We start from the raw sequence: 26,734 nt of genomic DNA, 5'->3' as shown, positions 1-26,734 counted from the left end.
CCTGTTGTCACCCCAAAGGTGGGAGTGAAAACTGACGGGATTTTTTTTGTCCTGCTGATGGTTTTGTTGTCTGTCCATGAGCTTGGGCACAGCCACCTCACCTGAGCCAGGAGAGAAGTTCCTTCCAGGAGAGCTGGAAGATCTGTTCCTCCTCTGGACTGTATTTCCCCATGACTGGGACTCATCCCCACTTCCAGGTGAGGAATAAAGCTCAAGCTCACTCTCTCTCTCCTCAGAGGGACTGGCCTTGGGGTTAAAACAGATTTCACCCACACGGCCTGCACCAAATGACCCTGGGGGAGGCAGGAGGAGAGAGAGATGCTCCTCTGGATGGGAAAGAGCTCCTGGGCAAATCCTTTGCCAGAGCATTTCCATGGGCTGTGCCAGGTGCTTGAGATGGGAACGAGACAAGGCCCTGCCTGGGGCTGCTGTGCCAAGGTCAAGCAGCCACAGAAGCTCCTGTGGCATCTTTGAAGCTTGTTTTTCCTCGAGGTAAGGCATGGGAGGAAGTTTTCTGCTAGAAGAATTAAGAAGAAGAAGAAGTGTTTGGTTGTTCAGCTGCAATGTGTTCAGTGCTGCATGATGGGAACATCCCTGCCAAAAGAAGAGAGGCTGGAAGACAAAATCTTCCCCAAAGAGTCAGTGAGACCTAATCAAACTTCATCAGTGTTCACTTGCCCAGACAAACAGGATCAGAATATTAAACTGACAAAGGAGCAGAGGGAAACCTATATTCACCAGTTTTCTCTGTGTTACAAAACAGAATGAGGAGAGGCAATTGATTTTCCTGGAGCTGGTTGTGTTTAAAATGTATGGGAGGGAAGGGAAGAGCCAGGCTGGAAGTAATCTGCCCCTGGAATATCAGTCAGTGCTGATGTCCCCCTGCCCTCCTAAAATAGCTGTTGGCTTAGAAAAGGGTAAAAACAAATTTAAAAATGAAAATTTCCTGCTAGCAAGGCCATGCTTGGAGGATGGAGGGAAAGCAAATTCTGGGATTTGCTGTGGGGGCAGCGAGCTGCCTGGTGCCCTGATGTGCTAGGAGAGGTAAGAGACAGCTTTTTGAGGGAATCTTGCTGAGCACACTGCCAGGAGCACCCAGGGACAAAAAGTTCTGGGCTTCTTGTTGGGCTGCTGGCATTCCTGTCTCCTCTCTGTTCCTGGCAAAGGGTGGGGAGGACAAGAGGAATTAAGAGCTCCTAGCAGGGAAATAGGGGATAAAAGGCCTCCACCCCAAATGTCAGAGGGGAAAATCAGCCAAGCTCAGGCTGTTTTCCCACTGCTGGGGTTGGAGCAGTGCCTGTCTGAGCTGAGCCTTGCTGCAGGATGAGAAATCAGCTCTAACACAGCTCTGCTGAGGGATCCTTCACCCCTCAGCTGCTGTTCCAGCCCTCCCTCTCATCCAATATGGATATGAACCAACTCAAAGCAGTTGAAATGTTTTTAGGGGTACAGATTGGCCTCAAATGTAGAGCTGTGGTCAGCCCAGGTGCCAGAGGTGGGGAAAATCCCTGTGGAAACTGCAGCTGTGCGAGTGAAAATGGCAATAATGGGAGCTCACAGCAGTGAAGCTCCCCACCAGCACCAGAGAGGGTGGGAATGGGAACAGCAAAGAAACCTTCTGTGGGCTGGACTGGGTGAGTTTTTCCTTTTCCACCTGTGAAAAAGCAGGAGTTGGATGGCAAAGCAACTCCATTGAAACTTCAGGGCAGTGCCTTTGAACGGCGCTTTAAGCCTAGCACTGTTTAATGCTAATCCTGTAACTTTAGATAGATGGGCTTTTTTTTTTTCTCCCCCCTTTACACAAAGGAGGAAGGGGCTCAATTCTTCTGAGGGTTGGGTTTTCTGTTCCCTGAGCAGCAGAGCTGCGAGCCCAGCTCTGTCTCTCTGGCATTTCCATCTGAATCCACCTGAAGGGGGTGAGCTTTTGGGGAAGAAAGAGGCTTCTCTCCCTCTCCAGGCCAGAATCTGATCTCCAGATTAGCCTGTGGTTATCAACAGAGGAGCAACAGTTGTGATTGCAACTCAACACTGCTCCAGCCCTGGAAGAGCATTGAGGAAAAAGGAGTTTTCAGTTGGGAGAGTGAAGGACTGAGCCATCGTTGCAGCCATCAGCAGTAATTGCCATGGCAGGACGGGCATGCATTCTCCATTGACATAGCATTTTGCCCTGCTCTACCAAGACTGGTCTAAAATTTCAGACCTGATTGCTCCTCTAGCCTACAAACAGGTTGGTAATTAATTTCTTTTTTTCCATACCTAAAAAGTTGTAATTTTGGTTGGGATGTGTTCAGTAGCGCGTTCTTTGCGGTCTGTCCTGCTTTGCTCTTGTCCTCGCACTGCCACAGCCCCACTGGTCACTCTCTGCTGCTCTCTGCTAATGAGACTCAGATTTACAATCTGTACCAAATCCTGCCACTCTCCTTTCACCTTTCCAAGACAGGGAATGTGCTAAAACTTTTCCTTGGTGGAATGAACTTTTCCCCATGGAGAACGTGAGCGAAGATGTTGCTGTGAGCGTTGCTGTGAGCAAAGATCTTTCCTTCCACCGTGTTCCAAACTCTCTGAGTGATGGGAGTGATGTGGGATCAATTATGGGCTGTTCCCCCTGTAATCCTGTGCTCTGGGGCATTAGAAGGAGCTGGATCTGCACATCCACCTTTTCCATATAAACAGATCCATGGGGAGAGCACAAAGAGATGCTGGGTTTTTAGGGAGATTAAGGCTGGCAGGGTGGGGAGGCTGCTGGTGGCACCCAGGCTGTACATAATGCACACAGTTGGTGTGGGAAGCTCCCAAATCCCTTCCCAACACTCCTGGAGAATCCCAGCCTTTCCTGGGAGCTCTCCCTGAGCCCTGCCCATGTGGAACGAGCTCATTCAACAGGCAAAGAAATCCAAGCAGGTGTTTTAGCAATATTTTCTATTGGATTAATAACGAGTAACAAATTGCATTAGGCACAGAAGGAATTAGAGCTGGCACAGGAATTTGCTTTCATTTTGTATCTTCGCTCTCTGGGTCTCTCATTGATTCCTGTACAAGGAGCTGCCCAGCTGTGTAAATGTTTGTGCTCCTTCCACGCTCATCCAGCCCCCTGAGTGATGGTTGTGGTGGCAGCCAGGACAGAGGATTAGCTGAAGATGAAGCCCCTGGACCATGAGAGCTCATCACAGCTCTGCTGTGGAGCAGAGCTGCTCCCTCTGGGATCCGCCAGGAGTGGCCATCCCTGCTCTAAGGAGATCAGGAATTGCTCAGGAGAATAAGGAGCCCAGCTGTGGCTGTTCCCAAACATGAAATGAGCTCTTCCAGGTGTTCTGGGCTTGCTTTGGCAGGGATTTGCTGTCATCAGCAAGCATTTCAGGGCTGTCTGGCAGGTGAGGGACCTCACCTGAAACATCCACATGTCAGCAGCAGTCAGGCAGCTTCGGGAATCCCCTCAAGGATGAGTTTTCCTCCCAATATGATGCATGGCTGGCTTTGTCTCCTTCCTGTAGGATGAACAAGAGATCATTTCTGGGAGCCTGGGTGGCCCTTTTGGTGATAACAGCACAGCAGAGAGGTGAGTATCTCCCTGCAGGAAAATATTCCCCAGCTGGGCTGTGCCCAGAGACCCCAGAGGGCTTGGGAACCACCCCAGAGGGCTTGGGAACCACCCCAGAGGGCTTGGGAACCACCCCAGAGGGCTTGGGAACCACCCCAAGAGGGATTGGGAACCACCCCAGAGGGCTTGGGAATCACCCCAAGAGGGATTGGGAACCACCCCAGAGGGCTTGGGAATCACCCCCAGCTCCTTGGCTAGAGCAAGGACAAGAACCAGAGTGACCTGAGTGTTCCCCATGGGGAGGGATGGACTGAGAATCCTGAGGGCTGCTTGTGTTTGTAGCTTGTGTGGCTGTGTGTGCACCTGGAGCATCCAGAGGGAGCAGGAGTTTGGAAAATGTCTGTGTTAGGGCTGCTGAGCAGGTAGTGTGGCACTTGTGGAACTAAAGAGGAGTTGAGGAATGTCTGCTGAGCCTCCTGTTTAAAACCAGAATAAAATCCATGTCCTGTAGCTGTGCCTTGGCTGTGATAACTCATCAGATGTGTAACAGCTGTGAAATTATTTATTTTACTGCCTGGCAGGAGGAATTTTGCTGTGGCCCTTTGGATATGTCTGTGGAGACAGGGCTGTGGCTTGGGCACCATCGGTGTCACCTCCCCTGTGTCCAGCAGGGCACTCAGGGCACACCAAGGTCTTAGGAAAACAGGATGCCAGTGGGTTAGGCCAGATTTCCCCTTATCTCCCTTTTCCCAGGGAAATTTGGAGCCTGGGAAGGGTCAGTCAGTGACTCCTCAATGCTCAGCATGGATCATCCTCAGAGCTGGCACCAAGGAGAGCCCCCTGTGTGTCCATGGGAACACAGAGCAGCCTGGAGGCCCCCCAGAGCTCAGGGCAGGGTCCTGGGAATGAGAAATCCAGGTGAACAGAGCCAGGATTGTTCCAAGCCCAGGGGCTCTGTCATCCCAGATTGAATGTCGTGAGGCTTTCCTGCATCAAAGAGGGCAGAAGGGGGAGGCAGGCCCAGAAAAATCCCTGTTTGCTCTGTGAGGAGCTGGCTGGAGGAGCAGGACATGAAATGACAGCAGAAGTCTGGCTGGGACGAGAAGGGAAATGTGCCCTGGGGGCTGAAGTGGCTGCTTGTGCCTCAAGCTGATGGATTTTAGGCTGGTAGAAAAGCAGCAGGCTGAAATGTGTCAAAACCATCTTCTGAAGTACTTTTGGGAGAGACAGTTATGTTCACTGGCAGTGCCTTTCAGCAGGAAAGTGAATTTTGCAGAGAAATGTGGGAGCAGCCGTGACCCCTCAGGCTGTCAGCTGGGCAGGAGGAAGGTGGGCACTGCCAGGAACGTGGCTCTAGGGGCTGGCATTGCTGCTGCTTGCCCCTCTGAGCACCTCACATGTGGAACAGCCTGTCCTGCCCATCCTGGAGCAGGGCATGGACCTGCTGCCCTCCTGTGAAGCCAAGACTTAGGGGGTTTGATTGGTCACAGCCTCAGGGAGGAAAAGCTGCAGCTGTGGTCACTTTGCTTTTCCTCCTAAGCCTGGCCTAAAGCCAGTCCCACAGCTCTGCCCTGGCTCCAAGCAGCCTCTGGCTGCTGATGTTGGGGTTTGGTGCTGTTTTCTGTGGCCTCTCTGAAATCAGGACTGTGCAGACCCTGCCCTGAGGACTCTTCTCCCTCTCCTTCCAGCTCACACCACGGCAAGCCTGTACCCATACTGGCAGAATGACACCAAAACCCCCAAAGTGGATGATGGCAGCTCCCCTGAAATCAAGATCTCTGTGCCATTCATCTTCTTTGGAGCCCCATACAGAAGCATTTATGTAAGTAGAGAAAGCAGATCTTCCCTTCATCCTTTTCCTTGCCATTATTGGCTGCATTTTAAACATGCTCTGCCTGTCACCAGGAATTGGAAGATTTATTAGCAGCTACCTGACAAGTTCTTAGATTTCATGAACTGATAGGTTTTATGATTAAGAAAGTCAAAGGTATATTTAATGGGATAATGTTCATAGGAAAGGAATCTAAAAGGCAATAAATTTTCTTTGTGGGTGATTAAATGGCACAGCAAAGCGAAGGGCTTGACACGAGGGACATTATTCCTGCTCCATGACAAGAAACAAGAACGTGCAGGACCTGCAGGGGGGAAAAGGGGCAGCAGCTTGTGGGGACCCCAGACAAGGACAGGCTGCTGCTGCTCCCAGGTGATGGCACAGAAAAGCCTGGCTAAGGGGACACCAGGGCTGGGCTGAGAGGGGGTCACCTGGGTTCACCTAAACCTCAGACAGGGCTTAAGTCAGTGTGGGTCAAGTTTTGGGGTCTCTGTGGGATCAGAAGAGAGGGCAAAGATTCATCCCTCCTCCAGCTGCTGTTTGTGCACAGCAGCACTGGGGAGCAGAATCCCATTCCAAACCTTGTCTGGGGGGGATTCCAGCACCCAGGGCACCAGTGCCATTTGTTGTCTGTCCTGGGGAGGCTGAGGTGGCACCTCCCAGCTCTTGGGGAGCCCCAGGATCTGTCCCAGATGAGAGCCAAAGGCAGTTTTTCCCATGCAGCCACCTGTGTCACCATCATCCACATCCCTCAGTGCTGCAGGGCTGAGTAAACCCCAAAGCTGAGCAATCCCTCAGTAGATGTGGGTGCCATCCTGCTCTGATGGGTGCCTCTTCTGCAGAACCCTATTTTGAAGAATTTTCAGGGTTTTGGGGCTTTCTGCACCATCTCTTGCCCACCATGGGTAGGATGAAGCTGAATCATGCTCGGGCTGCTCTGTGTACGGGGAGAGAGGGTTTGGGTTCACACTCCCTGCCAACCCAGCCTCTCTGTGCTGCCTTACTGTGCCAAACCACCCTTGCTCAGACACCGTGGGGGTCTCCACGCAGGTCAACAACAACGGAGTGATCTCCTTCAACGCCCTGGTCAGCCAGTTCACGCCCGAGGCCTTCCCGCTGACCGACGGCCGCGCCTTCGTGGCGCCCTTCTGGGCCGACGTGCACAACGGCATCCGCGGCGAGATCTTCTACAGGGAGAGCACCGAGCCAGAGCTGCTCCGCAGGGCCTCCAGGGACATCCGCAGGCACTTCAGGGACATGGCCTCCTTCTCTGCCCGCTGGCTCTTCATCGTCACCTGGGAGGAGGTCACCTTCTACGGGGGCAGCAGCACGACGCCGGTGAGGGGCTTCGCCTGGGTGCATTTTATGTCTTGTCCTGCAAAGAGGGGATTTTTTATTTTATGTCCTGTCTCCTCCAAAGAGGGGAATTTTGGGGGTTGGTGGAGGTGCTCTTCATCATCTGTGTGTAAAATTGAGGAGGTCACCTACCATGGGAAGCAGCACGACGCCGGTGAGGGGCTTCGCCTGGGTGCATTTTATTTCTTGTCCTGTAAAGAGGGGAATTTTTTATTTTATGTCTTGTCTCCTCCAAAGAGGTGAAATTTGGGGCTTCATTCACCTCCAAAGAGGGGAATTTTGGGGGTTGGTGGAGATGCTCTTCATCATCTGTGTGTGGAATTGAGGAGGTGATGTTCTATGGGGGAAGCAACACAACGCCGGTGAGGGGCTTCTCAAGGGTGCATTTTATATCTTATCCTGTAAAGAGGAAAATTTTTTATTTTATGCCTTGTCTCCTCCAAAGAGGGGAATTTTGGGGGTTGATGGAAGTGTTCTTCATCACCTGTGTGTAAAATTGAGTGAGACACTTTGTGTTCCTGCTCCCCAGCTCCCTTCTGGGCAGAAGGGACTTTTCATTCTCTCCCCTGATTCTCACTCCCTGCTTTAAGATCCCAAGGGGAAGCGTCTCCTCCTCAGTGTTTGCAGGATCTAAGCAAGGCTGACACCAATTAGGACTTTTTGGCTTGATCACAATCCATTTCTTGCATACAAATTCAGATGTTTCTGATGGCAGCTCCCCGCCTGCATGGGAGATTGATCACGCTGATCAGAGTCACACTAATGACTTGGCCATGTCACATGGCCACAAATGTGTGAGCTGTAGCTCACAGGAGGGGGATGGCAGTGGGATGTTTGTCAGGGCATGGACAGCTTTTAAATATCTGGTGACTTTGTGAGCTGTGACTGCAGCTGATGTTGGGAGGTGCTGGTAGGGGCTGTGCTGGAACTTGGGTGGGAAAAGATCCCCTCATTCCACCCCCTACCATGGCCAGGGACACCTTCCTCTAGACCACGTTCCCCCAAGCCTCATCCAACCCATTCTGGAACAGCAGGTGAGGGATCCCAGCTATTGTCTGGCTTGTTCAGGATTAGCCTGTGTGCTGCAAGTGCCAAACCCAGCTTCTCCTGTCTCGAGGAGTTGGCTCTGATAAACAGTTCAGCTCTTTTCCATTTGTTAGAGAAGCTTGAGATTCCATGCATATTTTTTTTTTTGCCAGTCCTGGCAGCACTTGCAGAAAAACCCCACATATATATATTTATATGTATATAAATATATATATATATTCAGACAGCAAGCAATATAGAGATTCGTGTATTGCCTGAAGAATTACATTTGCAACACAATGCAATTTATTTTGTTTTAGAGCAGCCTTCCTGCTCAGCAGCAGCCAGGGCTCGGGGTTGGCACAGGGAATAGCACCATGCAACTTAAGCAGGAATTTCATCGCAATGCAGAAAAACTGCAGAAAATTTGGGAATGGGGCCTCAGGGACGCTGCAGTTGCTGCCTGGAGATGTCACCTGAGCAAATGGGTTCATTTTCTGAGGGTTGGACGGAGTGCTCCATGGCCAGGAGCTCCATATTGGGGAATTTTGGGGGTTGGTGGAAGTGTTGTTCATGAGGAGAGCCAGGTGTGAGATTCACCTCCTGCCGCCCTCCCCGAGGCTCCTGAGCAGAGCGGGGTTTGTTGCTGTGTGGAAAGGCTGCTGTGGCACTCTCCAAGTGGCCCTGCCTTTATGTGTGACAGGTTTGTGGTCTCCCAGCACTGCAAAAGGCTCAGCAAAGGTGAGCAGGAGGAAACCAGGAGAAGGAGAAAGAATGCCAAGGAAAGGATGAGGAGTGGAAGTGGCTCTGCTGCACTCCCTGCCCTGCCTGCCCTGGTGTGAACTGTGCCATTTGCAGCTGCTCAGAGGCAGCTCTGCCCACACCTCTCTGTCTCTCCTGACAGCTCCCAGAGCTGCTTCGCCTCCGTGTTCTGAGTTCTCCTGGCAGGGGCCTCGTTTCCTTGGCAGTGACATCCCCTGTGGCACACAGGCAGCCCTGGGCTGCCCTCCGAGGCACCCTCGGAGCAGAGGGTTGGCTCCAAGGGGATGGGACGTGGTGCCAAGAGACCCCCAGCCCTCCCCTTCCTCCAGCCCCCACCAACTGCTCTCAGTGCTCAGGGCTCCTGGCAGGATAAGCCCTGATGCTCCCCAGTGGGAGATGTTGGGGTCTGTGGACTTTGCTGGGAATTGTTTCTGTGGCTGCAGTTCCCTCCTCAGTGGGCAGTGCCCAGGTAGCCAGGCTCGAAGGGTTGCTGGGCATTAATTAAAAGAGAGGCAGCCCACACTTGCTAAAATCCTGCTTGCTGAGAGGCAGGAGGAGCTGCTCTCTGGGCATGGTCCCAGGGCAGGGATGGGAAGAACAGGGAAATGCAGGGAGCTGGGAGGAGTGACTGACTGAGCTCCCAGCGCCGAGCTCTGCTGCTGGATCTGCAGGGATGGAGGGGATGTCTCAAGGGAAGGAGCTGCTTCTGCCTTTCTGCACAGCCCTAAAAGGAAAGATGGGCTCTTCCCACCTGGATCCTGGCTGGAATGTGCCTGGAGTTTGTGGGGCTGGAAATGCAGAGTCATTTCAAGTGAAAGGACGAACACGAGCAGAGGATTTAGCAGGTAGGGAGGGGATCTGGCAGGCAGCAAAGTGCAGGATATACATGGCTGGCTTGGATGTAATCCACCCTCAGCAGCGTTGTAGGATGTGAATGTGGAAGGGAACCGGGAAAGATAATGCAGGAATAAAGCTCAGACAGGGTAATGGGAGATAAAAGATCGCAGCCACCAAATCCTGCCCGCCGCTTATTCTCATGCTGCCATCTATTGGTGCTCCCTTGGATCAGAGGGGGTCTTCACATGCTCCCAGGTGGAGGAAGGAGCAGAATGGGAGCTGCTGGAGCAGTGGCAGCAATTTTGGGTATTTTGGGTCTCATTCCACTTCTGCTCTTCACTGTGAGGCTCACCCAGGCCAGGCATCACTGTGGCAGGAGGGCAGGAGGAAAGCAGTACCCCCTGTGAAGGTGCCCCTGGTTTCCCACAGGTGAACACGTTCCAGGCTGTCCTGATCACAGACGGGGTGTCCTCCTTTGCCTTGTTTAACTACCATGAAATCAGCTGGACCACGGGCACAGCCAGTGGAGGGGATCCCCTCACTGGTCTCGGCGGGGTGATGGCTCAGGTGAGGCTCCTGCTCCCATGTCCCCATCCCTGATGAACTCTTGGATGACTGCCTGTGGCTTTTCCAAGGGATCCATGCTTGCTCAAGACACTGAGTCCCTCAGCATCCCCAGCACTGGCCTTGCACTCAACTGCTGGCATGAGCACTCCAAAATGTGGTGGTGGCAGCAGTGCCACAGCCAGTCCCTCTGCCTGAGGAAGGGGACATTGCTGCATAAGGAATGCAGGAATCCTGCACCCCCACACTGTTTCCTCACTTTATCTCTCCCTGCATTGCTCCCCCACTTTATTTTGGCCACTCAGTTCACACACCCTTAGATCTGTATGTACATACATATGTATCTATACAAACATCCATCTGTGAATACACTTCCCTTCTGCTTGTAGGGCCTGTTTAGCTTTTTGTTCACATCCAGACTACCTGAAAACAGAAATTTAAACAACCTGAAAACAACAATCTCCAGAAAGTGCTGTTAAAACTAAAGATGTACTCAGGGGGAACAGAGAAGTGAGGAAATGCAGCATCGCTTTCCCCTTGCCAAGATGGGTGATGGAATTTGCTCTCTCTCTGGTTTAGGCTGGCTTCAATGGTGGAAATCTTACCAACTTTTTCAGCATGCCAGGCTCCAGAACCCCAGACATTGTCAATATTGAGGAAACAACCAACGTAAACGTCCCTGGGCGCTGGGCTTTCAAAATAGATGGCAGAGAAATAGACCCGGCCAACGGCTGCAGCCTGAGAGGTAAGGGAGAAATGGCCTTGCTTGTCCCCAAATTTTGGGGTGCAGTGTAGCAAAAGGTGGTGCTGTTGGGGTGCTGCATGATCTGTGCTTTTGCTAGGGCGTCCCCATGAGCTGCAGCTGCAGAGACAGAAGCACAAGAGAGGGTTCAGTCCCTGCACATCTCCGAGTTCCTGTGATAATTGATAGCAACAGGAAAGACCCGGGGACAGCAATTTCCTCCTGCTCATGAATTAGGGAAGCTGATCTTGTGCCATTTCCCTTGTTTGTGCATGAGGAGCAGCAGGTTTTGCAGGCAGGACAAATGCCATGTGTCTGCAGCAGTTACAGTCTGTGCCTGTCACTGGCAGCACGGGGCCATAAAGGGATTAATCGATGCACACTCTGGCTGCACAGGGGCTCTGCTGCTGAAAGATTGTTGCATTTCCATTTGACAAATAAAACTGTCAGGAGCATCCACTGTGCTCCAGGACTCTTTCCAGCAAGAGAGGATTGTCATTTGCTGGCACACACGGGAGACATGTGGCTTCTCTATGTCCTAGTTTAGGACTACTCGTGGTCCATGAGATCCCAAGGCTCTTGCAGCTCCAGCAGAGTTTTGGGTCCAGCTGCTCCAGCATTTCCCAGCTGCTGACCCCAGGAAGAAAGGCTGGACTTGGCAGAGAAGCTGGAAACCAGTCTCAGCTCTGCAGGTGACAGGAGGAGTGCGAGTAGATCCCACCACTGGATTTAAATTTCACGGTGAATGGCTGATTGCCCTCCAGGAGAGGAGATGCAGCACGAGGTGTCGGATCTGAATGACACCCCTTATGACACCCCTTTCCCAAATTCCCCACACCAGGATGGTTGGAGCGTGGGCCTTGCCAAGAGGAGACATTTGTTGCATGAAAGCAGAAAACAGCTTTTTTTTTCTTCCTTTTTTTTTTTTTTTTCAGTAGGAGGCAGGGAAGAGAACAAAAAGTTTAGGAGAGGTAAACTCAGGCAGCGCACGGCAGAAGCCACGCGCTGGAGGAGTGTGAAAAATGGCCAGATGGAGGGGAGAGGAACTCTCACGGGGACTTGCCATCCTTGTTCTCCAGCCTTCTTCCTGCCTCTCCTGTCTCTCACCAGCCAAACCCGCTCCCTCTCTGGGCTGTGAGATCACTCAGCACCCTGCTGGGGCTCGTGTGTGGGGTGAAGCTGCTTATCAACAGCTCTTTGGTGTAGTAACTACTACAAGCTCTTCCTGAATGGGAGTAAATTGCTCCTGAGGCTGCTGATGACAGAGTGACTTTTTGACCAGCAGAGTTATGTGAACAGGGGAACTGTGGAAGTGAGAGCAAAGCTGGAGGATGGTGCAAGTGCAGCAAAAATGTTGGAAGCTGCCCCCAAAAGGGGCTTTTCCTTTGGGAAAACAGCACAAATGCCTCTTGTGCCCTGCAATACTGAAGAAGAACCAGAATGGTGGGTGTCCAAAATGTGTGGAATAACCTTCAAGTTTTCCAGCCTGCGTGTTGCAGCACTGACCCCGGATTTGTGACAGCACTTTCAGCATTCCAGGGACTCGTGCCGTGGGCAGGACACAAAGAGGCTGCACCAGGCATTAGAAATGAAACTTGGGATTTGCTGAGAGGCTCTTGCTGGAAGTTTGCACAAAGAAAGCAGCTGAGAAGCCCAGCAGCAGGACACGGTGGGGGTGTCTCCCCCACAGGACCAGCAGGCCCCCGAGGGTGCGCTCAGAGCGTGTTTCTGTTTCAAGGAGAGATGTAGCCTGGGTTTTCCCCTTTCTGTCTTTCTAGGACAGTTTCTCCGTCAAGGGGAGATCTTTTGGAACAACGCCAACTGCACCACCAAGTGCCGCTGCCTGGACTTCAACAATGAGATCCTCTGCCAGGACATGGCTTGTGGCCCCTTCGAGGCGTGTGAGACGAAGAGCAAATTCTTCCAGTGCGTGCCGGTGGAGAGCAGCACCTGCGTGGTGTTCGGAGATCCACATTACCACACCTTCGACGGCTTCCTCTTTCACTTCCAGGGTTCCTGCTCCTACCTCCTCGCCAGGCAGTGCTGGCCAGGCTCCCAGCTGCCCTACTTCAACGTGGAGGCCAAGAATGAGAACCGAGGCGGCTCCTCCGTCTCCTGGCTGAGGGATATTTATGTGGAGGTCTACTCGCACAAGATTGTTCTGCCCAGGGGCAGCTTTGGGAAGGCAAAGGTAAGAGTTCTGCTGGAAGGGGAGAACTTGCCAGGGCGGCTCCTCTGAGGTGGCAGCAGCCTGGAAACTGTGGGATGGCACTTCTGGGTCTTGTGTGTCCTGGGGAATGGGCACGGGTGACACAAAGGGCCTGTAGCTTACCACTGGGTGTCCCTCTGTGCATGTCCCTACCCCAAGACCCCACAGACAGCTGTCCTGTCTGTGTCCCAGCATGAGGGCTCTGCTGTTCCACGAGCTGGCTCAGCCGCCGGGTGTTGTCCCTGCAGGTGGATGACCTGGTGGTGTCCCTGCCCATCTCCTTGGAACTGGGTGCAATCAAGGTCTACCAAAGCGGGCTGTCCACTGCCCTGGAGACCGACTTTGGCCTGCTGGTGACCTACGATGGACAGCACTATGCCTCCGTGTCCGTGCCGGGCTCGTACATCAACGCCACGTGCGGGCTGTGCGGCAATTACAACAAAGACCCCGAGGACGACGTGCTGCGCTCGGACGGGAGGGTGGCCACCTCCGTGCTGGACCTGGGCGAGAGCTGGCAGGTGCCACACCCCGAGCGCAGGTGCTCCACGGGCTGCCTGGAGAACTGCAGCCTCTGCGACCCCGCCACCGAGGCGCTCTATTTCACCCCCGAGTACTGCGGCTTCATCAACAAGAGCGGGGGGCCCCTCTGGGAGTGTGGCTCTGTCGTGGATCCCACTGCCTTCATCCACAGCTGTGTCTACGACCTCTGCAGTGCCAAGGACAATGGCACCGGGCTGTGCCAGGCCATCCAGGCGTATGCCACTGTGTGCCAGGCCCTGGGCATCGCGGTGGGAGAGTGGAGGAGCCAGACGGGATGCGGTGAGTGTTTGGGAGGAGGGGAGCAACGCCAGGGGTTTGCCTGTGTGCCCGGGAGTGGGGACAGGAGGGGGAGGAAATCCAAGGGAGGGGATTGCCTGAAATGGAGGGAGCTGGGAGAGAACTGATTGGTCCCTCCTCTCCATGGCATCACACCCTTGCTCTGGCAAAAGTCTGGCACAAGTCAGGTGTGAGGTGGGAGCTGCACGTTGCTCTGGAGGTCATCTGCTGCCATGAGGAGAGTTGGAGGCTGGATTGGAATGGGGACATGTTGGTCAGTCCGCCATCCTTGTCACCTTAAATAGCTGTGGGTGACTCAGTGGCTCTGGGGCTATTTTGGAAAAGCCCAGGACTGGCCAGGGAGACCTGGGTGGGAAATGGAGGGGCCAATCCTACCCCTGAGGGGTTCATGGGTCACTCTGTAGTGTCTCTGCTATGGTCAGTGAGAGGATGACAGCTGACCCTGAACTATGCTGTAACATGTCCCTTTGTTTGTCACCCCTCTGCGCCCACAGCGGCGCCGTGCAGTGCCCAGAGCTCAGCCAGTACTCGGTGTGTGCCAGCAGCTGCCCTGCCACCTGCTCTGACCTCACGGCCCCGCTGGCCTGCACCTCGCCCTGCACCGAGAGCTGCGAGTGCCCCGAGGGCCACGTCCTCAGCGCCGACCGCTGCGTGCCCGTCCAGGGCTGCGGCTGCGACGTGAACGGCCGCTACTACGCCGTCGGGGAGTCCTTCTGGGCCTCACCAGACTGCACTGTGCAGTGCCACTGCCAGGCCGGCGGGGAGGCCAGGTGCTTCAACACCACCTGCCCCGAGGGAGAGATCTGCACCATCGAGAACGGCTACCGGGGGTGCTACCCGAAGCGGGAGACCGTGTGTTTGGTGGGGCAGGACCAGGTGCTGCAGACCTTTGATGGCATCACTTTCCCCTACCCGCTGGAACAGTCCTACACGCTGCTCAAGACCTGCCCAGAGAGGCCAGACTTCATCGAGGTGGACATCAACCAGAAGAAGGTTGGCTCTGCTCCCAACGGGCTGCGTGTCGTGCGAGTCCAGGTGGCCGGCCAGGAGGTGAAGATTGCAGGCACCAGGCTGTCAGACATTAAGGTAAAGGTGCTGCCCAGGGACAGGGTGGGAGGTGGTGGCTTGTGGTGTAATCCAGTGGAGATTATGGGTCTGTGGCTGTGGACACTACAGGGACACTTGAACCATCATGTGGAGGCCCTTTGGGTGCCTGTGAAGTTGTTGCAACAGCACTGCTCCTTCTGTTTGCTGAGGAGGCTTTCCCACCTCCTGCTTCTCATACAACTTGCTTTTCCCCTGGAATAAAAATTGCTTTTTGTGGGGCAAAACCCAAAGATACAGCTGTATGCCCTCACTCAGAGGAGGCTCTGGGCCTTGGGTCTGGGTCAGGAAGTGTTTAATGTGCACTTGGGCAAAGCCACATCACCCTCCCTGAAGCCTCTCCACCTTGTTCCCTGTAGGTGAACGGTAACGACGTGGAGCTGCCCTATTTCCACCCCTCTGGGCGCCTGGAAATCTACCGGACTGACAACAGCACCGTGATGGAATCTGAGGGGCTCCTGGCCATCAGCTACTACGACTCCGGCCTCCTGGAGATCCGCCTCTCCACCTCCTACTTCAACTGCACCGGGGGCCTCTGCGGCCTCTTCAACGACAACGCCACCGACGAGTTCTGCCTGCCCAAGGGCAAGTTCACGGACAACCTGGAGCTCTTCCTGGAGAGCTGGACCACCTTCGACGAGATCTGCAACGGCGAGTGCGGGGACCTGCTCATGGCTTGCAACAACGACTCGGAGCTGCTCAAGTCCTACAGGAGCCGCTCCAGCTGCGGCATCATCAACGACCCCACCAACAGCTCCTTCCTGGAGTGTCACAGCGTGGTCAACGTCTCAGCCTACTACAGGACGTGCCTCTTCCGCCTGTGCCAGAGCGGGGGCAACGTGTCGGAGCTGTGTGACTCGGTGGCACGGTACGCCAGCGCCTGCAAGAACGCCGATGTGGACATCGGCCAGTGGAGGAGCCACAGCTTCTGCCGTGAGTCCAGCAAAGCTCTTCATCACCCTGGGTGGGGAGAAGGGAGTCTGGAACACACCAAACCCCGGCAGAGTCGTTTTGGTGGGGATTTGTGGGCATGCAGAGGCGGAGCAGCTTTTCATGTGGGGTGCTGGAATCACAGGCAGCGGTTTCTGGTGCCACCAGAGAGAGAATTCCCAGGGAAGTGGTTTCAGGGTGGCATTTCAGGAGGCAGCAGAAGTTTTATGGAGTACTGTAGGAGCATTCTGGCGCCACAGATGGTGTCTGGCGGTGCTGTACGCCACCACCAGAGGATAATTTGAATAACACTGGATTTTAGCTGTCGCTGTAAACTTGCCTCATAACTCATAAGCAAATGTGAAAAATCCCGAGTGTGGCAGTAGATGGTGGGAAGGCTGTGCCTGTCTCTGCCTCAGAGGTGTTTGTTTGGGAAATAAGAGGAGGAGGTGATGTTTGCATGTGGCAGGGCAAGGTTGAGATGTGAGGGGGATGATGGCTGAGAGGAGAAAGGGTTGCAAAAAGAAATGGGATGAGCCTGCAGCCACAAGGTGCTGGGACTGTTTCCCCTTTTCCCCCAAATCCATCACCACCATTTTTTTTTCCTGTTCCTCACCCCGTGCTGTCAGAGCTGGGGGCTCAGGCTCTGTGTTTGCCACCCCTGCAGCTCTCTCCTGCCCGGAGAACAGCCACTTTGAGGAGTGCATGAGCTGCGTGGAGACCTGCGAGAGCCTGGCCTCGGGCCCCGTGTGCAGGGACACCTGCTCGGAGGGCTGCCAGTGCGACGAGGGCTTCGCCCTGCGCGGCACCCGCTGCATCCCCCGCCGTGAGTGCGGCTGCAACTTCGAGGGCCGGCAGCTGGCCACCAACCAGACCTTCTGGATGGACATCTCCTGCCACTTCCTGTGCTACTGCAACGGCTCGGACAACAGCGTGTACTGCGAGAACGTGTCCTGCAAGGACGACGAGTATTGCCTGGAGGAGAACGGCCTCTACTACTGCCACGTCCGCACCGACGCCTCCTGCATCATCTCGGGCTATGGGCACTACCTGACCTTTGATGGCTACTCCTTCGACTTCCAGAGCAGCTGTGAGCTGGTGCTGTGCACCACCATCTCCCGGCCCAGGGTGGAGCGCTCGGACACGTTCCCGGCATTCACTGTCACGGCCAAGAACGAGGATCGGGACACCTCTCTGGCCCTGTGGGTGAAGCAGGTGGAGGTGGAGGTCTTTAATTACAGGATCGTCATCCACCGTGCCTACAAATACACTGTGCTGGTGAGTGCAGGGCCGTGAGGGCTGTGATTATTTCTGCAGGTGTGACTCCCAAAACTTTGGAGCAAAACCCTAGACATGAGGCCTTAGGGTTCACAAGGTTTTCTGGGGGTTATGTCATGCCTTGGGCTCATCCTAGGGTGCTGCCAGGCACAACTTTTGGAGAGGATTTCTGTTTTGGCTGGGGAGGAGAGGTCAGCAGGGACCTTTCTCTGGGAATGCTGAGCCGCCCTCATTTGTGTCCTTCTGTGGAAGCTCCCACCATCCCTCCCCCTCACAGTGTGCCTTGTTCCCTCCCTGCAGATCAACGACGAGCGGCTCTACCTGCCCCTGAAGCTGGGCCAGGGCAAAGTGAACATCTTCGCCTTCGGTTTCCACATCGTGGTGGAGACCGACTTTGGGCTGAAGGTGGTGTACGACTGGAAGACCTTCCTGTCTGTCACCATCCCTCGGGCCTTCCAGAACCTCACCTATGGCCTCTGTGGCCGCTACAATGGCAACCCTGAGGACGACCTGGTGGCTGCAGGGGGGACACCGGCCACCAGCATCAGTGACTTTGTGCAGAGCTGGGCCAAGCGGGACGCCTTCTGCCGCGTGGGCTGCGGCGACCGCTGCCCGGCCTGCGGCAAGGTGGAAGGATTCTGGAAGCCCCAGCAGCTCTGCAGCCTCATCCCCAGCCAAAGTGGGGTCTTTGCCAAGTGCCACAGCAAGATCAACCCCGGCTTCTTCTACAAGAACTGCCTCTTTGACACCTGTGTGGATGGGGGGGCCATGCAGACAGCCTGCAGCTGGCTGCAGAACTACGCCAGCACGTGCCAGACTCAGGGCATTGCCATCACTGGCTGGAGGAACTTCACCTCATGCTGTAAGTGCCACCATGCCTCCAGGTCCTTCTTTTCCTGGGCTGCCAGGGAGGGGGAGGCCAATGGCCTGGCAAACAATCCCTCCCACACTTTCTGGGTAAGCTCTGGGACACCATATTCTCCTGGAGTTGTCACAAACTGCATGTGGTACAGCAGGAGCAGGGATGGAAAAGGGGAAGTCTCAAGCTCAGAAGGTACAGGGATGAAAAAGGGTAAGCCTCAGGCTCAGAAGGGACAGGGATGGAAAATGGAAAGCCCTGAGCTCAGAAGGGACAGGGATGGAAAACGGAAAGCCTCAGGCTCAGAAGGGACAGGGATGGAAAATGGAAAGCCTCAAGCTCAGAAGGCATCAGCCATCTCCCACTGTTAACCAGGAATTATATCAGTCAGCCTCCATGCCAGCAGTGCCTGTTTGCTCTAATGAAGCTGCAGCCCCTTGTCAATAGGATGACAATGTGCTGTTCAATCAGGCTCCTGAGGATGGGCACTGCACGCATCCCTGGCAGCCAATCTGTCTGGCAAATCAGATGGGAAGTAATTGTCCTTGCTAACGAGACTGAAAATTAAATTTGTGTCGTTTTTCCCTTCTAACAAGCAAGCTCATGGCTCAGAGGCCCCGCTCTCACAGGGTGGTGAGGCCACAGACTGGCACCATGCATGACAGGTCTGAATCAGTCCCTGGTGGGGATCCAGGTTGGTGGTGTCCATGGAGCTAATCTGTGCCTGTTTTGTCCCCTGCTCAGCTGTCAGCTGTCCCCCCAACAGCCACTACGAGAGCTGCGTGTCCCTGTGCCAGCCCCGATGTGCTGCCATCCGGCTGAAGAGCGACTGCAGCCACTACTGCGTGGAGGGCTGCCAGTGTGACCCTGGCTATGTCCTCAATGGCAAGAGCTGCATCCTGCCCCACAACTGTGGCTGCTACTCCGATGGCAAATACTACGAGGTACACAGCTCTGGGAGCCTCCTCCCTCCCTTTGGATGAAATTTCTGGGCAGAGTTTGAGGAGGGAAAACAGTCAGGCTATGCTGGTAGCAGGGCTAAAGAGGAGAGGGATGTCCTTCCATGATGTGCTGCATAGGGGGTCTTTCTATCCAAAAAAAACCATCCTGCAGTTGTTGGGTCAAGGTGAATCTGGGTGTCAAGCACAAGGAGGATCTGGTGGAGGTGGGATGAAGAGAAGGTGGTGACAGGGAAGACTGTTTGATGAGTGCCAAAGTCCAGTATCCTATGATCACGCTATGCTAGGTATTCACACATAGTAGATTTAGTGTTTCACATGAAATTTGCTTTTTTGTAGCTACTGGATGTCACTGAGGAGTTTGAAGCAGGAGAGTCCTGTGCTGATAGCACTGGTTACATCATACTGGCTTATATTTTGTGCTAGTGAAACTGTTCTGTGTAAGGTGCCTTTGCTCCATGAGGAGCCGGTATCGGGGTACTGTCATAAGGGGTTCCTTGCAGATGGGTTGGTGGCTGGCAGAATGCAAGAGGCCACAGGGGTATTAAGCACTATGTCTTTGTGAGTGCACAAGAGGTGAGGGAGGTTTTGGTGGCAGTGCAAAGCTGACTGTGGGGAGCAGAGATGTTGCAAGGCAGGTTCAAGCTGCCAGCGTGTTCTCTGCACCCTTTCCTCTGCCCTCGTTTCCTGCTCTTTCTTGTCGTGTGACAGAGAGGTGCAAACCTTGTTCCAAACACCCTCTGGGCTGACAGGACAGCCACTGATGGGTCCCTCTTTCAGCCCAAGCAGCTCTTCTGGAGCGGGGACTGCACCCGGCGGTGCCGCTGCTTCCGGCGCAACCTGATCCAGTGCGACCCGCGGCACTGCAAGTCTGACGAGGAGTGCGGGCTGCGCAACGGCGTCCGCGGCTGCTTCAGCACCCGCAGCTCCTTCTGCCTGGCGGCCGGCGGCGGCGTCTTCCGCACCTTCGACGGCGCCTTCCTCCGCTTCCCCGCCAACTGCGCCTTCGTCCTCTCCACCATCTGCCAGAAGCTGCCCGACTTCTCCTTCCAGCTCATCATCAACTTCGACAAGTGGTCCTCGCCCAACCTCACCATCATCTCTCCCGTGTACTTCTACATCAACGAGGAGCAGATCCTCATCAGCGACAGGAACACTGTCAAGGTGAGGTCTTGTCAGGGGTGTGCAGCTCCTCCAGAGTGGGGCTGGGAGGGGATAGTGGGTGGCTCTCCAGGTCTCCACAAGGGCCCCAGACTACTGTCAGTTTTCGCAGCTAGGGTAGTGGGAAGCAGCTGTGGAATCTTTCATGAGTGGCTCCTCTGCCCACATCCATAGGCAGAAGATATGGGAGTGATGTCAGCTTCATGTCCTTCTCTCACACTAGGTGAATGGAAGCCTCGTGAGCATTCCCTTTGTCACGGGGCTGTCCACCAAGATCTTCAGCCAGGAGGGCTTCCTGGTCATCGACTCCAGCCCCGACATCCAGATCCGCTACAATGGCTTCAACGTCATCAAGATCACCATCGGGGAGCGGCTGCAGAACAAGGTGTGTGGCCTCTGCGGCAACTTCAACGGCGACCGCACCGACGACTACGCCACGCTGCGGGGCAAGCCGGCCGTCAGCAGCGTGGTGCTGGCACAGAGCTGGAAAACCAACGGCATGCAGAAGAGGTGAGTGGACAGCCAGCCCTTTCCCACCAGGTGGGAGCGGGAATGGGAGCAGGGCTGGCCATGAAAGGAGCCCCCACGACGTGTCCGGTGCCCACAGCTGCAACGAGCTGCAGTACTCGCAGTACGCCGCCTCCTGCGACAATGTCCAGATCCAGGAGCTGCAGAGTGACAGCTACTGCCTGAAGCTGACCGACATGAAAGGCTTCTTCCAGCCCTGCTACGGCCTCCTGGATCCTTTGCCCTTTTACGAGTCCTGCTTTTTGGATGGCTGCTACAACCACAAGAAGGTCCAACTGTGCGGCTCGCTGGCTGCCTACGGAGAGGCCTGCAGGACCTTCGGCATCCTGGGCACCGAGTGGATCGAGAAGGAGAATTGCTGTAAGAAAACTGGGGCTGCTCAGGTTGAGGGGAGCCATGTCCCGCTGGGCAGAGGGGCTAGAGGTGGCTGCCCCATGGTCTGAGGGTAAAGGTTGTGTTTGTGGTGTGTCTTGTGCTGTTTAGCAGGAGTGGTGGAAGATCCCTGCGTGGGCGCCGACTGCCCCAACCGCACCTGCGAGCTGGACAACGGCGGGGAGCTGTGCGGCTGCATCGAGCCCCCGCCCTATGGGAACAGTGAGTCCTCTGCTCCTGGCCCTATGGGAACAGTGAGTCCTCTGCTCCTGGCTGTGGGGTCAGTGCCGAGCTCCACCTTGGGCCATTCTGCCACAGGGGCTTTGGGAAGGGACGTGCTGAGGGCTGTGACCCCTGCCAAGATGGGTTTCCCTGACCATGCACAGTTCAGGAGGGGAGCAGAGAGCAGGGAACAGCTTTTCTGAGGTGCACGTTGTGGGCATCTCTGGTTTGGGAGCACTTTGAGCAGCAGGGGTGTAGGATGGGCAGGGCACAGCACAGGAGATGATCCCAACCCATTTCTGGTGGTGGAAAGAGGTACCAAGGGGTCATTTGTGGTGATCTGAAGTTGTGTCATCTTCTCCTCCAGCCACCCATGACATCATTGATGCAGAGGTGACCTGCAAGGCCGCCCAAATGGAGGTGTCCATTTCTAAGTGCAAGCTGTTCCAGCTGGGCTTTGAGCGTGAGGGAGTGAGGGTCAACGACCGCCACTGCCCCGGCATCGAAGGCGAGGACTTCATCTCCTTCCAGATCAACAACACCAAAGGAAACTGTGGCAACTTGGTGCAGGTGAGCAGGGACATGGGGCACGCCGGGCTGGGAGTGGAAGAGTCCACTGCAGTCCAGCTCAACTCCAGAGTTGGGCCAGGTGAGAGCAAGTGATGCTTGGGAGGTGCTTTAATGGGCTGGGGGGTCAAGGAGAACACAGGAAGGTTTTGTAGAGTAGGGATGCAATTCCAAGCCCCACCATTCCCCTTTGTGGCTGGAGGTGATGGGGCAGCAGGTCCCTTGTCACACAGCTCATTCAGAGGTGCTCATTAGGAGCAGGGACCAGGGACAGCTGGCATTAAGCAGTGCCCTGTGTCCCTCTGCAGTCCAACAGCACTCACATAGTGTACAAGAACACGGTGTGGATCGAGAGTGCCAACAACACGGGCAACATCATCACCCGGGACAGGACCATCAATGTGGAGTTCTCCTGTGCCTATGAGCTGGACATCAAGATCTCCCTGGACTCAGTCGTGCGGCCAATGCTCAGGTAGGAGCAGGGCCTGTTACACAGACGGGTGAGGCAGTGCTGGTTCTGAAGCCAGGCAACAATCTGGGGGTTCAAAACCTTTCCACCAACTGAGCCAGTGGTTTTTTTGTCATCCTTAGCGTGATTAACCTGACGGTGCCGACACAGGAAGGGAGCTTCACCACCAAGATGGCCCTGTACAAGAACTCGTCCTACAAGCACCCGTACCGGCAGGGCGAGGTGGTGCTCACCACCCGGGACGTGCTCTACGTGGGGGTCTTTGTGGTGGGGGCCGACTCCAACCACTTGATCCTGATGTTGAACAAGTGCTACGCCACCCCCTCGCGGGACAGCAACGACAAGCTGCGCTACTTCATCATCGAGGGAGGGTGAGCTACCACGAGCCCCTTTGGTTCTCACGGTGTCTGGAAGGGTGGTGGCATCAGCTGGGACAAGGACCTTTAGGCTTGATCAAAACCTGGAAAGGGTGAGGAGCAGTGTTGCTAGAGCAGGAAGTTAATTTGCTTGGTGTGGACACAGCCAGAAGCCCTGTGTATGACAGAGTACCAGCTGCAGAGAGAAGCACTTTCATTGTGTCTGTGATGCTGTGGACAACACCTAACTGCAGGAGACAGGGGAATATGGATCATGCACAGACATTTTGGGAAGTTGGGAATGCCAGAGAGAGGTGACAGAGGCAGGACGTGACACCCTTGTCCGACAAGATATGGCAGGGTCTAAGCACCCCAATGTGGGACCTGGGGTGAGGGGCTTTATGGGGACAGGGAGGGTCCCAGTCACAGGAGGGTGGTGCTGAGCACCAGTGCTTTGCACAGGTGCCAAAACATGAAGGACAACACCATTGGCATCGAGGAGAACGGGGTGTCCCTGACGTGTCGCTTCCACGTCACCGTCTTCAAGTTCATCGGGGACTACGACGAGGTTCACCTGCACTGCGCCGTGTCCCTCTGCGACTCCGAGAAATACTCCTGCAAAATCGTGAGTGGGGCCAGTGCAGAGGGAGGGGATGATTGATTTGAAGGGCTCTTCCAGCACGCAGTGAGCCCTGATGATGTGGCATTGGACAGGTGACCAGAGATGTAGCCCTAGGGGTGGGACGGGAGGGTTGCGTGTCCCTCTAGGCATGGGGAGGAGATGCTCTGTCACAGGAAGGTCACCTTGGGATCTGTGCTCTCTGAGCCTGGTTGCAGGGTCCCTCTGGGAGTTGGGACAGGTGGAGGGGCACAGAGGGGGCATGGGCAGAGGCTGAGGGTGACAGAGGTGGTGTTTATCCCCAAACAGAACTGCCCTCAGCACACAAGAATGGCCAGCGCCTTCACCGAGGAGTCCAAGGAGCAGATCCTCTCAGTGGGGCCTATCAGGAGGAAGAGTAAGTGTGGGGACCCCATGGAAGGCTGGGGGGTCTGTCTGCCATCCCAGCCTCAGGCAGCCAAGGACCAGAGGTGTGGGAGCATAGCTCAGGTGTCCCCTTTGCTGTTTTTGTGTCCAGGATCAGACTGGTGCGAGGACAACGGAGGCTGTGAGCAGATCTGCACGAGCCGGGCGGACGGGCCTTTGTGCAGCTGTGTGACAGGGACACTGCAAGGGGACGGCAAGAGCTGCAGGGGCAAGTACCAGGGTCAGGGTGGGCACAGCAGGGGACTGCCACCCCCAAAACGGGGGCTGTGGGGTGAGCAGTGTGAGGAAGGGGGCTGGGATGTGTGGTGTGTTGCAGACAGAAGCGGTATGGAGGGCAGGGAGCCAGATGTGCCCTGTCCCTGTCACCTGAGGGCTGTGAGGGCACTGCTGGCAGGTTCAGAAGAGGTGGCAGGAGGCTGCAAGGGAGGTGTGATGGTGCCTGCATGGTACAGGGCAGGCTAGAGTAAATGCAGTGGGCCTGGGAGCCCAGCAAGGAAGTCGGGCATTTGGGTGGGCACCAGCCTGGCACGATTTGAGGAACATCTGGGATGGAGGCCCCCAGAGCCCCAGCTCACGTGGGTCTCTTGTGTGTGTTGGCAGCCTCCAGCTCTTCAGGGGAGCACCGTGCCCGAGTGACCCTCCTGCTGGCGGCCCAGCTGTGGCTGTGGCTGCGCTCAGCTCCGCAGCACCTGACCTCGTAGGCGCGGCCCCGCCGCCCAGCCAAAAACTGTTCTCGCGTCAGCCTGAGTCTTTGTAGGGTAGGAGACAGCCCCCCCGCCGTGGCCACGCTGCTGCCCACCCGGCCATGCTGCGAGGAGGCAAAGGGATGTCACCTGAGAGAGGTGGGACGCGGACCCGACGGCGACGGGCAGCCGGCGCAGCGGCAGCGACGGCTGGAGCAGGATGTTTGCCAGCAGCGATCTGGGACTGGGGTTTGGGGTTTTTTTTACAGCTTTCCATCACTGATGTGGACTCAAGGAAGGGTTTTGCAGCTTTTCCCCAGGCTCTCCCTTGTGGGGTGCACTGTAGGTGGTCCACACCACTGTTGGTAGTGTGGGACAGGGTGGAGCGTGTGCTGTCCCCTCACGTGGACAGCTGCAGGTCTCCGCTGTCCGTGGGAGCTGCCACCAGGGTCTTATGAGCTCACAGACTCAGCCAGAGGTAGGTGTTGGGGCACAGGGCATGGCCAGAGCAGGGCATTGCCATCTCTGGATGTTGTGACACCTTGGGACCGTGTCACCCTCTGACTCTCCAGAGCAGAGGTGGTGCTGAGGTTTGGTTCAGGGAGCCAAACTCATCCATGGGGGTCTGGAAATCTTGGCATTGTGCTGTGGTGGTGCCAAGCTGGTGCCAATAATTGGAAAGAGGTGCTTTTTGGTGGGCAGGAACAAGAGTCAGAGGAAGGAGGGATGAAATTCCCTGCCATGTTTGTGTGGTGTGCAAGGGTTGAGGGTCAGAGCAGGGCTGGGGTCTGCGGGCACAGGGCAGCATTGGGGTGCTGGTGAAAGAGTGGGGAGCAGCCTTGGGGTGCTGGTGGGTGTGGGGGGGCTGTGTTGGTGTCTTGTCTTGTGTTTGTACTCTGTGAAACGGCTGCGTGGGAATAAAAAGTGTTGTAACCCTTCGTAAGCACCGGCTCCTGTGTGATGGGGACGAGGAGCAGCAGGGCCTGGAAGGACACCAAGGCTGCCCAGAGTCCCTGGGAAGGATGGACAGGGAGTTTTGGGGTGCCAGGCAGGGGCAGAGCAGAGCTGAAGGCAGGGTTGTGGCTGGAGTGTGGGTCTGGCAGGTTTGCTGTGGGGTGAGCTGGGATGTAGGACAGAAGGAGCAGAGGAGATTTGGGTTCTGGAGCAGATGAGAAGATAATTCCAATGCCTCAAGACAAGAGGTGGGTAACAGGATGTCATGGACTCTGCTCTGTGTGTTCTCTGCCTCTCAGCTCCCTCTTTGTGCCTCCATGCCCTCTGTGTGTGTGTTAGCTCTGAATTCTCTCCCTCACTCCCCTCTGCTCCCTGTGACCTCCTCTCTCCTCTCTGCTGCCTCATTGCCCCATCTCTGTTCCTCATTTCTCTCCTTTCTCTGCTCCCTCTGTCCTCACTCTCTGCCCTCTCTGTGCTTCTTTGCCATCCCTCTCCTGTCCCTGTCCCCTCTCAGTGTCACTCAGCTGGCTCCAGTGTCTCTCTGTCTCTTTGCCCTCTCTCTCCCATATCTGCTCTCTGTCTCTGTGCTCTCTGCACCTCCCTTTTTGCTCTCCAGGTCCCCCAGCTCCTTCTCCAGTCTCTCTTTGCCCCAGGCCACGTCTCCCACCCTTATCTCAGGGTTAATAACTGAACTGCTGAAGGATGGCAGCTGTGTGAGTGTGCTGCACCCAGGGAGCTGCCTGGGGGCTCTGGGGGTGCTGTGGCTGCTGGGGGACACCCCGAGGATGGAGAGGATCCCCGGAGCACTGGAGGGGCTGATGGTGCTGGCTGGCCCTTGGTGGGTGAGCAGGTGAGTAAACAACACAGCAGGGTGGTGGGGAGCACTGCAGGGCCTTGTGGGGATGTTCATGATTCTCTTTGGCTCTGAAAGGGTTTGACAGATTGTCCAAAGAGCGATGGTGAGAGGAGAGCCTGAGTGTGGGGATCACACTGACCACAGCACTGACCACAGCACTGACCACAGCACTGACCACAGCACTCGTTGGGAAGGATGAAAGTTGGACAAGAGTCTCACAGGTATGTGTGTGCTTGGCAGAGAGATTTTTGAATGTAGAATTTGAAGAAGGAATAGAAATGAAAGCAAGTTTTGATGTAGAAGAAAAGAATTGCTGAGCCAGCCTGAGTGGGTAACCAAGGAGCAAAGGGTGTGTGAGTGAGAAGGGGTTTTATGGCTCAGAGCAAAGGACAAACCCACCCCAAACCAGAAGGTGTTTGTACCCAGCACAAAGAGAGCACAGGCAAACAAGGCACAAAGGTGGCAAGGAGAAAAAAGGGCTCAGAATTTCCCACTGCAAGAAAAGTGAAAAACAACTTCTGGCTGAAACTGTGATGGACTGACTGTGAGTGACTGGAGAGCAGTGCCATGGGTGTGGGAATGACAGGAGTTAGGAGAGGCTGGAGGTGACAGTGAAGGGACAGATTGGGTCTGCTGGGTGAAGATGCTCAGCAAAGAAAAGTAAATAATGCAATGGAACAAAAAGAAAA

General features: G+C 55.3%; 1 protein-coding gene across 1 annotated transcript; it reads left to right on the top strand.

The window, feature by feature from the left end:
• The first annotated feature begins 27 nt into the window (after window positions 1-27).
• TECTA (tectorin alpha) lies at window positions 28-25,173 on the top strand. The gene is made up of 24 exons (XM_050983667.1): window positions 28-2,227; window positions 3,492-3,556; window positions 5,227-5,360; window positions 6,420-6,707; window positions 9,780-9,917; window positions 10,494-10,659; window positions 12,435-12,847; window positions 13,114-13,688; window positions 14,197-14,788; window positions 15,166-15,739; window positions 16,404-17,014; window positions 17,315-17,876; window positions 18,618-18,817; window positions 19,613-19,996; window positions 20,217-20,503; window positions 20,601-20,881; window positions 21,005-21,115; window positions 21,483-21,685; window positions 21,991-22,154; window positions 22,274-22,522; window positions 22,970-23,132; window positions 23,436-23,523; window positions 23,644-23,760; window positions 24,153-25,173. The coding sequence occupies exons 2-24, from the start codon at window positions 3,493-3,495 to the stop codon at window positions 24,251-24,253; spliced, it is 6,465 nt and encodes a 2,154-aa protein (XP_050839624.1). The 5' UTR covers window positions 28-2,227; window position 3,492; the 3' UTR covers window positions 24,254-25,173.
• Window positions 25,174-26,734: the final 1,561 nt, after the last annotated feature.

This window comes from Serinus canaria, chromosome 24 (genome assembly GCF_022539315.1).
Source record: "Serinus canaria isolate serCan28SL12 chromosome 24, serCan2020, whole genome shotgun sequence".
Classification (NCBI taxonomy): domain Eukaryota; kingdom Metazoa; phylum Chordata; class Aves; order Passeriformes; family Fringillidae; genus Serinus; species Serinus canaria.
The sequence above is the reverse complement of the archived record's forward strand: the minus strand, read 5'-3'. Positions and strand labels throughout refer to the sequence as shown.

Coding starts and splice junctions, on each gene's coding strand:
- TECTA (XM_050983667.1), top strand. CDS start 3,493: ATGAACAAGAGATCATTTCTGGGAGCCTGGGTGGCCCTTTTGGTGATA. Junction 5,361..6,419: donor CCCCATACAGAAGCATTTAT/GTAAGTAGAGAA, acceptor GTCTCCACGCAG/GTCAACAACAACGGAGTGAT. Junction 14,789..15,165: donor CCAGGCTGTCAGACATTAAG/GTAAAGGTGCTG, acceptor TGTTCCCTGTAG/GTGAACGGTAACGACGTGGA.